The following is a 16469-nucleotide window of genomic DNA, read 5'->3' on the forward strand; positions in this document are numbered from 1 at the left end:
TGGTGGTTTGGAGATGCCCCCATGGGGTACCAGTTATAGTCTGACTTCACTAGAATGAATGAATGTTTCATATTGGAAACAAAAAAAAAAAAAAATCCCTGGGCCCAACTAGAAAAAACAAACCTGAAAAACAGAAGGCGTAACATTTTAGTTTAAATAAGTTTAATGAACAGCTTCACTGACTCTTTGCTGACTTTACCTATCCTACATCAATGAAGCAGCAGCTACAAGAGCACTGCAGAAACTGTTACTTTCTTTTAAATATTTCAGCAAATAGAAAAGCTAAAAATAAGCTGGTAGCCCACCATGACCAGCCCTTCCCTCCAGCAGCCCAGCTGTGAAGTGCTGCTTCTCTCTGGTGCTGGCCTTAGCCTGGCACAAAGAGCTACCAGAGGGGCAGAGACAGTGCCAGCCTCAGGGGACAGGTGTCCTTCTGTACCTCTCCTGCTGTCACAATAAGGCCTGGAACAGTCTGGCTTTCTGAAAATACTCACCAGATCCTTTTTATTGGCTAAAGCATCAACTTTGGAATCCAGCTCGCCTTGAATTTGGTCTCTCCTTTTCAAAACACCCTTAGTATGGAAGAAAAAAAAAAAAAAAAAAAAAAAAGAAGTAAACTGCACCACATTTTAGCTCTTTCAGAAAACCATCAAACAACTTGGCAATTTGATATAGAAGATGATGGAATTATACCATTTAATAATTTTACAAGATATATGTTCTATAAAAAAAAATCATGAAGACTTATTTTTCCATACCATGTATTTATCTTACAAGATTTTCAATAATCTTATTAAATCCAAAATCAGTGGCACAAGAATCTGCCACACACAGTATCACTGCCAGTTGTATGAGTAGAACTGCTACAGCAGTGTACTTGGTATCAGCTTAACTTACTATATACTCATTTAAAAACAGCAACATGTGTTTGCCAAATCTCATGAACAGAAGTATCTTGAGTAAAATTTACAATATAAAGTAGAATGACTAGAAATAGTATACAAGGCATTTTTTAATTGTGACTTTAACCTTTAATATTACCTTGTAAGTGTCAAATATAGTTCTGGCAAATCAGAAAAATCAAATAAAGTTATCATAGGAATGATAGCTTTCCTACCATTAATAATGTGCTTATTTTCAGCATATGAAATTTTTATCTCCTTTGAAACTATTTTATCAGGTGTTGGGTTTTTACCATAATGTCAAAAAAATAATTAGAAAGGGGAAGGAATATTACTTGTTAAGCTACAAAACACGAAAATGTTACAGATTAAATTTCCATTTCCAATGCTCATTTGCTCTGAGACCTTGATGAAGCTTTACAAATGTCTCTTTGTCTTAGCTTCCTCATTTGTAATAGCACACTCTGGCATGCTTATCTTGCAGAAGTGTTTCAAGGCTTTAGTCTTTTTGAAAGAAAATCAGAAGCAGGACATATATAATAACAAATCTCAAAACCTTCTGTTACATTACCTTGCCACAACTGCTTCTTCTGCAGAGATGTTCAGTATTCACCTCTAGCATAGGGCATGTTGAAACAGCACAGGGCACAAGCAGCTCTACCTTCTCTAGCTCTCTTATATGACTGAGCTCTCTCTGAAATCTTGACATTTCATCAAACATGATAGAATAATTTAGGAGCTTAATTTTCAAATAATTTTTCGATGTTTCTTTTTGAACAAGTAATCACTACAAAAAATTGTTCAACCTCACTTTGAGCAATAAATTAGCAATACAGACAAATGCTCATCAATAGCTTGGAATCTTTTGGTTAGATAAATACAGAAAATGTTTAGCTGGAAGCACAGAAGCAAAACAAATGTCTAGAACAGCTTTTCTTCATAATACAAATGTCCTTTCTTTTGACCTATTTCTTTTGGCTCTTTTAAAACCTTTAATGAGTGCTTGGCAACAGTTATCACACACACACTTTAAGTTACAAGACAAAACCAATTACTATAATATTAAGGCACTACATCTACAGAAAAAGTGCTGACTTCTAATGGCAAACAAAGGCACTATATTTTTAAAACATATTATTACACTTTTACAGGTTTTCTGTATAATATTAAATGGTACCTTGCCACAAAACCCACAAATAATTATATATGGACCCATAACTAATTAATGCTGTAATTTGTACCCTGAGGGACAGCAGACTTGCTCTGTGGGTAAGTTAGGAAGGGATTGGTCCAGATGTAAATGTTTTAGCTATGAATTCAACCCTTTTCCCAGTTACAGGCTGAATTCTCAACACTGGAAAATACAAGGATTGTATTGTATTGATCACACCTTGCTCTGCACATTTGCATGTGATCTTGGCAGCTTTGCACCAAGGTCCCTGCGATGAGGGGTTTAACTCTGAAAGGTTTAGTGGGTGACCTCTACAAGGTATTTCTAGGTATTTTATTTTAGTAACTGGTATTTCCCTCTCCAAAGTGCAAGAGGGAAATAAGCAGTAAGTAAAATAAAAATCCATGGTGAATGAAGGGAAAGGAACAGTAATGGAATGGCAGTGAGTTACTGAAGGAAGATTCTCCTCTGGACAGGACCTCATGGCAGCCTAATACTGTTGCCAATGCTACATAGTGTAGCAAGAAAGCTACAAGCAGAAAAAAAAATAAAAATGCAGTGGGAAACTGTAAGTTGTGCAGAAAAAGCCAGGTAGTCATCCTGGGGATTGTCCCCAGAAACCTCTCTGTGCTCTGGACAAAAGAGAACATCTGAGAAAGGGTGAAGGTGAGCCAGACAGAAGTCATTGCAGCAGGAATTCCTCTCTCAGTAGCTAAGCCTTGCTGAGAAAGTGGCAATACCCTGCAGAGCACCACCAAAGGTTCAGTTAACTTGGGTCTTGCTCTACCTGTGGCCTGTGAGACTCTTGCAGCCCCTACCCAAAAACCACTGCAGCAGGAGCTGGATTCCACAAAAACAGATTCTGCAGCTGGCATTGCTCAAAACCTAGACAAAGAGGGGTTTATACACATGTTCTGCTTTCTGTAGGCAGCAAAGTGGGAATTATGACATACTGAATTCAGTTACTTAATTATGCTGATTATTCACCAGCACTGACTATATCAACTCTGGAGTCTGATTTTTTACATCCTCTCCAAGTGTAAGAAAAATACATACAGAAAGGGAACTGAGAGCAGTAGCTTATGGCAAAGACTAACACATGGTTATATAATGGTGCAGGGACTGGAAGTTCCCAGCTGTTCTGGAAAAAAAAGAAAACATACTTAGGAAAAGCTCCTAGAAAGGGAAAAACCTCTCCACTCTTTTCCCCACACACAATCTGTTACTCAATGAGTTCATATTTTAGCAGTGTCAGGGAAGGTCTTTCTCAGCTGCTGTCCCCAAACCCTCTCTGCTACAATGCAGAGCTCACTGAAGATGGCAAAACTAGACACCCTAGCACTTCCCAGGGCTGCCTGCCAGGCAAAACTATCAAGCTTTTCTTATTTGGAAAGAGCACTTCTTGCCTGATTAGCAAGAAGAACAAAACCAATCAATTCCCCAATAATGGACAGCATGCTGTGCATGCTTTGCACTAAGTAAATACAGGGACTGTAAAGTCATTTTCATCAGCTACAAATTCTGTCCTGGACATTGTCACTGGACTAAGCCAAATCTTATATTGAGCCATAAAGAGTCCTTCAGGAAAGCTTACCATGAGAATTTCACTGTAGAGAACATACTCATGTAAGATGGGCAGCAGGTGCTCTGAGAGCCCTGCCATCCTCCTCTCCGTAGCCCTGCAGCAGCGCTCGATGCAGCTGGCAATGCCCTTCAGGGAGTCTGCAATGTCTTCTTCTGATGCTGACCACAGCGTGTGGATGGGGCCATACTCCTTCATTTCATTAAAATAGTCTTAAAGGGAACATACACACGTGTTACTCTTCATTAACAGAGGTCTAAGTGATACAGCTGCAACTTCGTATTTACTGTGAATCAAGCAACAGACTGATGCTAATGTTTAAATTTGCTCAAATGACCAAGATAAGTAAACTCCAGTTCATTGTTTTGAAATAAACTAATCAATTAATGTATTGTAATTAAGTAGCTTTGAGAAATCTATCAACAAAAATGCCCCAGACATTTTGCAGTGTCACACATACTCAGGTAGACCTGAAGAGCTGTTTTCAGACACCAATTACCTGCATTACTTCATTCTGTCTTCATATAGGAGGCACAGCAATTGGTCTGACTTGTTGACTTCTACTGCCCTGCGTTCCTCTGCTTCTTGGTATACAGTAACGTTCCAAATAGTCTCATTTATTAAAACTAGAAGCTTTGTTATGTCCCAAAAGCTTCAGGAGGAACACTGAAGTTCACTCCTGCTCAGCAGGTATCTCCTTCAGTAGTTTTTATTAATTTAAATACAGGGATATTCTATTAATTACTTCTCTTAAGTTTCTAGACCAAGTGATAATCCATAAACAGAGAGAAGGCCCAAAAATCACTGTGACATTTGGTAAGGCTAAACACAGGCAAGCTGCAGTTCACAGGAGGACACTGTGAACACACTGGTCATTAATTGAAAATGCAATTTTGTGACTACTAAATTTATAATGGAGAAATGTTCTAAGAAAACAGTCATGTGGCATAAAGAGTGTAATGTTTACTTTGAGATTATTTGGACAAAAAAAACCCAACAAACCCTCTATGGAAGATGCAATCAAGAACCCCATGTTATGGTACTGCAAGCAGGAATGTTCTCTGTATCACAGCTATCAACAATTCCTATTCACAACAGTGTGGCCCTGCACACAAGTGTTCTGACAAGTGTTGCTTCTAGAAAGAAGATATAACCTACAACATTTGGGAGCATGTCCAAATTCTTAAGCTTTTCCAAGAAATATTTTGAACTTGCAGACCTTAGACAGATACTTTCACTGGAGGGAATAATATCAATATTAACTCTTTTCACCAACATGTATTGTTCGTTTATAACACCCTTTCAATTCAGTGAGGACACACTGATATCTGGTGATACTGCACAACAAAGCTCAAGGACCCAGTTATTAACACAGTGAAGCTCTTCAAATTATATTATATAAACAAGTAAATACTTCAAGTGCTGCCCAGTGGAAATTCTACTGAACAGGCATAGTCTGAGATCAGGATCATCTCAGGAAAAGTCAGTAACTTAGCATTCCAACTAGATGTGTGAACTGCTCTTACTTAAGGAAAAAATTCAGGTAAAGCCATCCTTACTGAGAAAACTCTAGTAGGCACAGCTTACCATGACAAAAATTATGGCTAACAATGAAGGTATTAAAAAATTAAAATCAATTTTTTCAACAGAAAAAAGGTGCAAAGCAAAACTAAACAAAAAGAAGTTTAGAGATCTGGAATGAAGACAGCCTCGTTTCACTATGAGATTGCACAGAAAACTGTACATTCCCTTGAAAGTTAAAAACCAAAGGTCATGCAGCTTTCCAAAAAACATACGTTAAAATATTTTTCTAAGTTGCTTATAAGTAGCTGATTGACATGTTAAAACTCTTCCTATTAAAAAACTATTAAAACTTGAAAGTCTGTCAAAAACATAACCAGAAAGAAAAACACAATATAAACATAAAAATCTTCCTTTTTCCTTGTTTGCTGGAAAGAGTATTTTGCCTGCCACAATGAAAACTAATTTACTTTTTAATTTCTTAAATCAATAAAACTGATACATGTTTTCTACTTACCTCTTTCTTCCTTGTAAATCCTATGGGCTATTTTATCTAGTATGTTAATTTTCTGACTAAATGTTTCCATGTAATTGTTCATTTCTGTAAACATTTCAGGACGATTTTTAACCGCTCCTCTTACTGAGGATGCTACAGCTCTGACAGTCTGTCCCATCCTGCTCAGCAAACCAGGACCCTGCTTCTTGTGTGAGGAGAGTTCCTAAAGACAGAACAAGCTCTCTTTACTTCCAGGTACTTTTGTTAATTCTCTGAAAATAGTAAATAAAGTGCTTTTTTTTTTCTTTTAACAAAACTACATATATAAACCTTTTGTATATAAATCTTATCATTATTAGACCACTGTCAGAATTATCCCTGTCTTGAGCATTTATTAGCTAAGCCTTTCTGAGCAAACAGGTATTACAGTGTCACAAGAATGATTGAAGATGGCAGAGAACCTTTACCCCTTCACTCCTCAGGGTGAGTTAGCTAGTTTGCAATTTAGCTTTTTGAACAGGAAAGCAGATGTGATGATTGCAGAAGTAAGTCTTTGAGAAAAGCAGACAATGCTCCTGCTAGAGGAAGGAATCCATCTATTTTTTTAAACTTATTTTATATGTTGCTAGAATAACCATTGCTGAAATTCATAGGAAGGCTTTTCTGAGTACAAAACTCCAATTTGCAACTGGACACATTTTACAACAATGCAACAAGAAAAACCTGTATTTTTCTTTTATGAGATTACTAATACTTAAAAAAAAAAAAAAAGTGCCATGCCAAAACAATAATTAATTAAAACCACAGTTTTTCTCATAATCTTGGAAACTTAAATGTATACCAAAAAACACACAGAGTTGAATTACTATGAATTTGCCACAAAAATCCAAAATGCAGTAACAAAACCAACTTTGGAAGGTACAGCAATATTTATGGTCATGTGCATGATTACCAAAACTACAGAAGAAAAGGTTATCTCAGGTAATGAATATTCCACAAATCCCTGCCTGCTTCTGCCACTTCTGTACTAAGCCATGGGATGACACTACTGAGTACTGAACCAGGGAGGCTCCCCACATACCCTACTAACATAACATGTGGTTTGACATAACTGCAAGTAAAAACAAAGGCATTTTACCCAGGCTTGTGCAGTAAGGAAAATTTTGAAGTCCTCATTAAAAGTTAAAGTTGGATGATCAGCAATACGGTTCAAAAATTTATGTAAAGCTTTTCTTCGAGTCTCAATGAATTCATCACTAAATCGTTCCACCATTCCCCTCATTATGAATTTCTCAGGCAATGGCTAAGGAAATAAAGAAAAAATATATTGTAAAATTTGCATAATATTCAGAGTATTACAATAGTTCTTCTGCTTACTAAAAAACACAGGCATACCTTGCAAAATCCACGATGCAACAACCCAAAAGTTACCATATTCAACTAAGATATACCATTTTTCTTGTAATATACAGTGCAGAAGAACACAAGTACAACTAAGAAAGGACATAAATTACTGCAAATGCCACAATTAAAACCCTAAGAAATATCTTTATGTGATTTTTGTCATGTACATATAAAGCTAAGGAAAATAAGTTGGCTTAATATTTGTGAAACTTCAGAAGCTGAAAAAAGACCTCAAATATCTCTGTATAAAACTGGAGTCATCTTATAAACAAAGAAAAGTAACTTAAGCTTTAGCAAACAAACAGGAATAATCAGTGTTGGATGTGCTTCTTCAAGTTTGCTCTTCAACCAAAGGAAATCCTGGTATCGTCTTCGAACTTCATATTCACTGGAGTCAAATTCACCACGGGTTGTCTGAAAACCAAAAACAGAAAAAAAAAGGCTTAGGTTAGAATACCAGCAAAAGAAAAGTTTTAAATTTTGGAGAAAACTGAGCACTTGAGGGAATGCATACATTCTATTTGGTCCCTGTTACTGCTGTTTGCTGTTATTTTAAAGAACAATGATCAACTTCTTGAAGAGTTAACACATCCTATTTCAGCAAGACATCAAAGTTCTATTATGGAAAAAAAAAAAGTGAGTACCAAGCTGCACTTTGTGCAGTGACATATAATGATTATCTTACCACAATTATGTTCATTACTTTTAGGGCACTTTTTAAAAAGTGATTAGTAATCTACAAGTGAGGAAAGTCCATTTTTAAGCACTCTGAACAAAGCCCAGAGAGCTGACACATGTCCTTGGGACCTGGTGACATTACTCAATAATCCCCACATTTAAAACATGGAAACTTCAACATATCACAGCAATAACACTTCCTGCATTGCTTAATGGATTCTGCAGCCCATCATCAATTCCAGTTTTGCAGCCCCCTGTTAGAACTTGCCAACAAACCTTTAATGCCTACAAAAAATGCTTATCACAGATTACAAAATTGTCAGACCGTGAGATTTATTTTACCACTGCTCTGTCTTCTGGAGGCAAGCCACAAAGAGCCCATGTTTTCATTAATGTTTGCTATTTAGCATTCATTGTTGCACAGAGATTTATAACGCGATGCAAGTAAATTCTAAAAACCTCAAAACATGCTTTTGTAATCTAAACATTTTTGAGGGTTGAATAAAAATTTTTCAAGGTATGTGGGAGGAATGCTATTACTTTATCATCAACAACCAGCACTCCAAATTAAATATGATAAGAAAGGATAGAAGAGATAAAAAAAGCAAAAGCAATCCACCTTACAGCCCTCTCATACTTGCCTGAAGAAAAAATGTTCTCTCGTCTACAGAAACAGGCATAAAGTGAAAATTATTGCTAGCAACCTAACAAAGATAGCTCTCTTCTTACTCATTAAATATTTTATGAGGAATTTATATCTTCTCTTATTTAAAGATGAATAATGCCCATTTGAAAATTTGCTTTTAAAGGAATCTTTTTGAAAGAACTCAAAGTAAAATAAATTAACAGTGCAATTCTCAAAATGGAGCCTGCAGAATATTTACTGGTAATCTCAGAAGACCTGGCTGGTCTCACAAGGCTGACTTTCTTCCTTAATTCCTGTAAATAACTTGCATTTAGGACAACTAAAAATACAATTAATTGTTTCCTAATACTATTTTTTCATTAGAGAATTGTGGCAGTTTCCTAAGAAATCACAAGCAACTATACATGGGAAGCAAACATCCGTGTGTTAATGGACGCTGCAATTAGAAAAGAATGGATTTGAAAGACTGTAGGGGTAATGTTTATGCAAGACCTAAGACTGGTAGCCTGTAAGTGATCTAAAAATCATCAATACTTGTGCTAATATAGTGTCTTCAAAGTGGATCAGTCCTTTGGTGGTCTCCTGTTCCTGCTGAAGATCACAATAGAAAATGTTATTGCCTCACAGCATTCATTTTGCCACTGAAGAATTATTAACTATTTTCTCAACATAAAGAATTTAGGCACATGTGTATGCAGACTCACACTGAATTTTTTTTTTTCAGTATATAGCAGAGTTCATGCAGTTTTAGTTGTCTGTAACTCATCGCAAAATTAAAGTTTAAATTTAGTAATATGCCAGAGAATGGTGTGCAAGAAGAATGAAAATGCCAATTGTTATCAAAGTAAGCCATTAAACCATGAATAGATACTTACCTTTGTGACTACTCTGTATGTAATAAACGTTTCAATGGCTGTAATGTGGCTTTCAGGATCATCGACTGTAATGAACAGATCTCTTAATTCTGGCCCATCTTCAAATTTATACTGGTTTATCATTGATGAGGGGGATATTGGCACTGAAGGACTGAATGAGTTTACCTCAGTCAGAGATATATCCTACAGATAAGACATGAGAACATCCACATCAATAACCTTTGTATACAAACACGTCTCCGATGGCAAGCTTTAAAATAACCTGACAGAACAGATAAAATTTGGAGCAGATGAAAGAATTACGTAGTACATAGCAAATCTATTATCCTTTTCAGTGTTTGCTTTGGTGAGGATGTAAGAAATGAGATTTATAATAAAATGGATGAAAGAACTAAATGCTACAATTTGAGAAGAATGTTATGCAGAGCTAGAAAGAGAACTTGCTTATGAATATTACAATTAGTTATGAACCAAGCACCCATTAACTGTAGGGTCCTCACCAGTTTTATTAAAATTGTTAGAAGCCTGTTACTGAGGACTTACAATGTTTGAATTATCTCTAATTACCTGAACAGGATGGATAAATATAATGATGATTCAAAAAAAACAAGGCAAAATCCAAATCAGAATTTTTACTGGAATTGGGTATTTCAGTTCGAGTTTATTTTAAAATAAAATTTGAAATGGAAAACAATTACAGGTACATAAATTAATAGTGATTTTGTTTTGATTTGTTTTTTTTTAAGGAAAACAGTAAGTAAAGATGCAGTACAAATTTGCTGCTTAATTTCTAAAAGTAAGTCAAAGCACTGTTTGGCTGAAGTGAAAAACCTCTTTTTGATAGCACTGACCCACTGACAACTTCCACACAACTCGGTAAGAATATGTCCCCATAGCAGCTGCTTCTACTAGTGCCTTCAATGGTGTTCACTCAACTGCTGAGAAACAAGGTGGAAATTGGAGACAGGCAAGCATTTCTTCCTTAGATACAAGTCTGTGTGACATCTACTAATCTAGAATCTTGAAGGATACTGTTACTATGAAAATAAATTGAATTAACTGACTTCATAAAAGAGCATAACAAATTAAGAAATCCTTAGAGATAACAGAGAAATTGAAATAAATCATTATATTTTAAATATCAAATACCATATATGGCTTTTTTAATACATGCAATGCAAAGAATTATTTTCATAGCAAACTTTAAAATTAATCTACTTTCCAGAAGTTTTCTAAAAGAGTAGTTAGACTACACTATGAGTGGCAAAGAGTTGCCCTCTCCAGAGCCTTGTTAACTATGAAGGAAGGAGAACAGGGATGTAGTTAAAGAGAAAACTGCTCAAATGGCAGGACTGGAAAAATGAGAGTCCACACTAACAGGAGTCATAGCATCATCCCAAGGCTGATCTCACAGAATGAGAACCCCACTGCAGTGCTGCTGAGCTGCGGGAGAGTGGCTTTTTGCCTCTGAATTCAAGTGGATCAAAACTTTCTCTGGATAGAAATACCTGAGCTTGTTCTTTATCTTTGGATTTATCAATGTACTCCCACAAATATGGAAGAGACATTTATACCAGGAACTATGCCCAGAATATGCTCAGAAAGTGCTTATGTACCAGCTCTGCTCCCATCACATACATGCAGTTCTTTGAACCAGGAGACAAAAGCAACACAGAAGACTAAAGACAACACTTTAAATATTACACCTTGTCACCTGTCAGTCATTTTACTTTTACTCAGAGCTGTTCCCAGAGCCTGCTAGCCCATGCAATTCAAAGTGCTGAGGCAATGGGAAATTTCCAGGGAAACAAAAATGCATGTGAGCATCTAAGGGACTTGAATGGCCATATAATTTGAGGAGTAATGACTCTGCAAGGCTTAAATTGGATCAAGGTAAATGTGTTTCATATTTTTTCATTTTCCTTGGGGCATTAATGTCCTAATGTTTCATTCCTTCTTCTAGGCTGCTACTGAAAATTGCTCTATTCATGCAGGTGTCTGAAAGTATATGTTTATGTGGAAGGGCTTATGAATATGTGGCTTGAGAAACAAAATATGGGCAATAAAGATCCACACAATACGCAAGTCTTGGTTTTATTTAATAAGTGCAGTATTCACGTGCACACGAATGAATGAATACATGTGAGTTTAAACAAACATCTGTCTCTTTATCCTCGTGATAGTTCAGGTTCACTCCTAGTAATTCTTGAAGTTCATGTGGTCTAAGTCTGATGTCATCACAGAAATACAGTAAAAAAAAAACATGGTAATTTTCTATACAGCTGTAATTTTGTGGTTGGAACTATGTTTTTGTGTAAATACAGATGAGGGCAGCAGTTTTGTAGCACAGGAAGAAGAGAATTCTTCTAGCTCTTGGCTTGTATAACCTTCTTCCATGCAAAGAGCATCAAGGCCCTGCCCCAGAAAATGATGTCCTTTCCCAAACCTCCCCCATCCCCACCTACCTGCAGTACCCCTTCTGTTTCCAACTCCCTTCCCTCCTGACAGAGCAGCTAGTAGAGCTGTGTGTGCCAGTCCAAAAACAGCTTCGTGCCTTTTGATTTACTGGCCAAGAGACCAAAGCAATGGAAAATCAGTGAGCTCCTCCAGCACGAGGCCTTTTTCTAGGTCTCCTTTCTCTAATACTTGCAGGTACCCTATCTGTCCCACATTTTACTGCAACTGGTCAGCAACACTCCAAAATATACAAGGGAAGAAAACACTCCTACAGCCAGAGCAGCCTCAAAACAGGCTACACACACAGCTGAGACTGCAGCTCTTTGGAGAAGACACTTAGCCTGGGGGTTTGTCTAAACAAGGCTCCCACAGCATGTGTCCTTGACCCAAGGTTACCTCTGTGCTCCATCCATCCATCCATCCAAACAAGGATCCTGAGCTTGCAATGATCTGAAGCCAAGATCCAAAACCAAGTCTTGAGATAAAGGACAGGGCGGAGTTTGTCTAATAAGTGAATAGCTTGGTTGTTGAAGCATTCTTCAAAGAGCAAAGAGATTCTGGAAGACTGATTTATAAGTGAATTTTTTTGGCCAAGGAACTATTCTGCCTCAAATCCTTGATGAACTTAAAGAAAAATCTTGAAGATTAGTCTCTATGCAATTCTGAAGTGACATATACATGTTTTTCAGAAATATCATTAAGTTTTATGCAATTATGAAATGCAGACAAACACTGTGAAACAGAGTTTGAAAGCAGAGGTGCTAAAGATTCTAAGTAAATTGCTGACAGCTTTGTCAATGCTACATATCAGTTATCAAGGAATGCAAAAGACAACTGAATGGGTATTTGTGATGCAGGCAGTACTCTATACTTAAAAGCTAAGGGAAGAAAGCAGGTTGAAAACATTCCATCTGTGTGACTCACAACTCAGCTCCTAGAATTTGCCTGCTGAAAAGAATTCAGAACTTTTTCAGTGGCAGTGGAAACTAGGATAAGAAGTGAAACGCACATCACATCATGAAATGCTTTATCAGAGCTGCTGAAGATGCTGGTCTGTAATATTTGAGATATGTCAGAGGATACCAGGTCAATGGTTTGTAACACTATCAGGTTAAACATCTATGGATTTTCATAAAATAGAAGCCCAGTGTTTACATTCTGAGTAATAACTCAAGGTATTGCGTTTGACAATTTTTAAGAATCTCATTTTTCACCATTTTGTTAGCTGGCACATTCCACTGCCTGGACTGAGAAAGATGAAGCTGACGGGAGTGGCAGGCAGTGAGCTCTGCATGGCTGCTGCCATCCCGCCTGGCCTGCAAAGGCTACACACTGCAGCAGGAGCCCCATCAACAGGCAATCTAAAACAAGGTAGTCCTGCAACAGTATGTTATGGAAAAATTGCTTTTACAAAACTTAGTTGCAAGCTACATTTAGCCTGTCAAATTCCTTTGAATATATGGAACAGGAATAAATAGGGTGTAAAGCCCAACCAACCTCACAGATTTACATCAGCTCAAAAGATCAGATCTCAAATTGCACTTGAAAACAAACCATGAATTTCTGGTTGATATATACAACCACTACATGCAGGTATCCAAGCTTTGGAAGGAAAGCTGTATTTTTATATAATATGCCAAATTTTCTTGTTTGCAGGAATACCTTAGCATGTAGCATGCATCAATATATGTAGTTAAGATTTCATATATGTAAAAAATATTTGGCATGAATCTAGGTAAAAGTTTAAAGATCTCAATATTTGCCACAAAGCAGCAGTAACTTGTATTAGCTCCATTTCTTTTTATTTTTTTTTATTCCAAAGGAGAATTGGTCTTGACAAGCAAGCATAACACGCATCAATACACTGTGTTGGTAAGCAGATACTTTCATGCAGAAAAGCCTGAACTTCGCTCATAAAAGGAAATGGATGCAAAGTGAGCCTAAACAACTAAAATTACATTTTAGCACTGCTTTTGCATGTGAGTTCAGTGAATCATTCATCTTTTTATGTCAAATCAGGACTTGTGCTTTCCAAGAAAATATAATTCAGCCTGACCCTAGTTATGCTTCAGAAAAATACAGGTAACTTGGTGCAATTTAGCCTGATCTCTTGCACGTTACAGACTATTAAATCACCTAAGAGTCTCTTCTGGCATTAAAAGCTGTGAGTTTCAAGAATTCTATTATAGTCAGAGTTTAAATACATAGGTCCTAAGAAGGAAGTCTACTCCAATAGTTTGTATTCGTCCATACTACAACAGTGTTTCTCACCTACAGAAATATAAAAACCACACACTCACTCCCTATGACAATCTGTCCTACTGAATAGAAATACATTGTCACTTTTTCAAATCAGAAATGTAACTGCTATTTCTCTCCCATGGCACACATCCTGTCACAGCAGTTCACAAGTCTCAGATGGTCAATGACACCCTAGCCCCATATATATTTTTTCCACCCTAGCTCTCCGTATGCACTTATATTTTAGACGCTGCCTTGATAAGGCAAATAGATCCATGACATGCCATCTTCTTTAACTGCTGAGGAGACAAGACAGAAGTCTTGTCTTAACCTGTACTGAATCAGTACTAAATGAGAAACAATATACGTGGAAGCCTCACTGCTTTAATTAAAACCAGCACTATCAGCCAGACTGGATGCATGCACCTGGCTGTTTGCTCTCTGAACGTGGACCCTGATACATTGTCAGTTCCATTCATTTTATTACCTTCATCAAAACTCAGATGTTATCTTCTGAAATCTCCTATGTGAAGGTGAGACTTCATCTTTTAAAAGAAAACTCAATTTGAAACTTGGAAACATTGATTTACATTCAAACACAACTGCAATTACTAAACACGACTGTTTATTTAACTTACAGATACACATACGGCATCTGACGAACGTAAGTGATGACAAGGATACAACGAGCCCAGGTTAGATGGCACATTTAAGGTAAGCGCAGTCATGACTTGCACTGCTGGTCCGAAGCAGCAACTCCGCGTTTCGTGCCCGGGAAGCCGCCCGGGAGCGCGGGCGCCGCCGAGCGCTGCCCCCGGGGCAGCCGGGCCCGTCACCAGCCCCGGGTGCACCGGGAGCACCGGGAGCACCGGGAGCACCGCGCGTGCGAGGGGCGGGCGGGCAGAGGCCGCGATCGCCGCCCGGGGCGGAGCCCTCCCGTCCCGTCCCGTCCCGCCCGGCGCCCGTGGGGCAAAGTACCAGGAGCCCGCCCGGCCGCCCCGGCTCGGAGGGCGCTGCCGTACCTTGCTGAACACCTCCAGGTCGTCTTCCTCATCGTCCAGCGCCAGCACCTCGGCGGCGGCGAGCACCGGCCCCCGGGCCGTGCCGAGGGCACCCGCAGCGAGATGCGAGTCGGTCCCTTCCCCGCCGACGGGGAGCGGTGGCCCCGGTACCCGGCCCTCCGCCTCCATCCTGCCCTGCCAGCGGGGCGGCGGCTCCGCCACAGCCGCTCCCTGCGGGGCCGCAATCGGCGGCTTCCCCGCCCGCCCCTGGCCGCGGCTGCCCGGGGGGCGCGCCCAGTGCGCAGGAGTGGAAGCGGCGGCGGGAGGGCCGCGCTGCCGGGCCGGGCTGGGAGCGAACGGGGCCGGGAGGCGTCGAGCCTGCCGGCAGGCCCGGGCAGCGGCGGGGGGACTGCGGCTGCGGCCTCTGCGGAGGCGGGACGGGGCGGCTCAACGCCCACAGGCGGGTTCGTGCGGGGGACCCCGCCCGGGCCGCCCCCGGCGCTGCCGCGGGACTGGGCGAGCCGCCCGCGGGGCTGCCGCTGGCTGGAGCCGCTGGGAAGTGTGTGCAGTGCCTTGGTCTGGAGAGCTCCGTGCGCTCCAGGCAGCCTCCCACTGCCCTCGGCAGTCCCCGAGCCGCCAGGGACGTACCCAGGCTTTCTTTCCTGCGCTCTCCAGGTTGCTTCTTTTTTCCCCTCCTGGTAGCGCCCAGGTGCCGCCACCAGGGCAGCGGGCAACACCCATGCTTTGCTGCTTTGTCTCTTGCCTCTCTACAGCTTCTCTGGGGCAGCCGTTCTGTCGCTCGTAGCTGGACCCTTTCTGGGGTCAGGCGTGTGTCCTGATGCTGAGGCCAGGGACTGGCGTCAGAAATGTGCTTGTGAAAACAAAGTGACACCATATTACATCAGGAAAGCAGCCGGCAGGGAGACACCAAACATTTAAAAGCAGCAAAGCTGTCTCTTTTTTAAAGTACACCCATGGGAATTGTGGGATTCCAAAGTTGCCAGTATTGAAGTGAAGCAATGGCCGGCGCTGTAGCTGGCAGGAGGGCCGGGCAGGGAGCGGCGGGAGGGGAAGGAAGGCAGCTCTGGGCGGCCGTGGGCTGCGGCGCCTCCCTGGCACCGGCTGCCGCCCTCGGGAGCTCCGCCGCGGCCCGGCTCGGCCCCAGCGCCGCGTCTACTCCGAGGGGAACCCGGCTCAGCGTCTGCCCCGGCGCCGCCTGAAACAGCTGAACTCAACTTTGTTGTTAATGTAAATTTCAGGAGTCGTGGGCGGGTTCTTAAACAGGCAGATACAACATTGCCTTTGTGTAGCTTGGTTCCCTTGCTGTCAAATTAGAAAAGGCAAACCTCGTAATCAAATGAAAGTATTTTGAAAAAGTATTCCTTCGTGAAACACTGCTGGCAGCTGATGAGGAAATACATTTGATATTTCACGCTTTTCAGCGAAGTCTTGAACCACAACTTGAAATAAAGGGATTAAAATTTTAAAAAAAACC

General features: G+C 40.1%; 1 protein-coding gene across 2 annotated transcripts in view; it reads right to left on the reverse strand.

The window, feature by feature from the left end:
- SNX7 (sorting nexin 7) overlaps positions 1-15369 on the reverse strand; it is a 28193-nt gene extending 12824 nt beyond the window's left edge. Inside the window, exons 1-7 of one of the 2 annotated variants that reach the window (XM_056497889.1) lie at positions 14996-15369; positions 9276-9458; positions 7380-7490; positions 6811-6975; positions 5694-5895; positions 3668-3867; positions 495-572 (exon numbers count right to left, since the gene is read on the reverse strand). In XM_056497889.1, the coding sequence (XP_056353864.1) occupies positions 495-572; positions 3668-3867; positions 5694-5895; positions 6811-6975; positions 7380-7490; positions 9276-9458; positions 14996-15163 (1107 nt within the window). In that variant the 5' untranslated portion in view covers positions 15164-15369. The remainder of the gene's footprint in view (positions 1-494; positions 573-3667; positions 3868-5693; positions 5896-6810; positions 6976-7379; positions 7491-9275; positions 9459-14995) is intronic. The other variant, XM_056497888.1, reaches the window with a different exon arrangement.
- Positions 15370-16469: the final 1100 nt, after the last annotated feature.

The sequence above is a fragment of the Oenanthe melanoleuca genome, chromosome 8 (genome assembly GCF_029582105.1).
Source record: "Oenanthe melanoleuca isolate GR-GAL-2019-014 chromosome 8, OMel1.0, whole genome shotgun sequence".
Lineage (NCBI taxonomy): Eukaryota > Metazoa > Chordata > Aves > Passeriformes > Muscicapidae > Oenanthe > Oenanthe melanoleuca.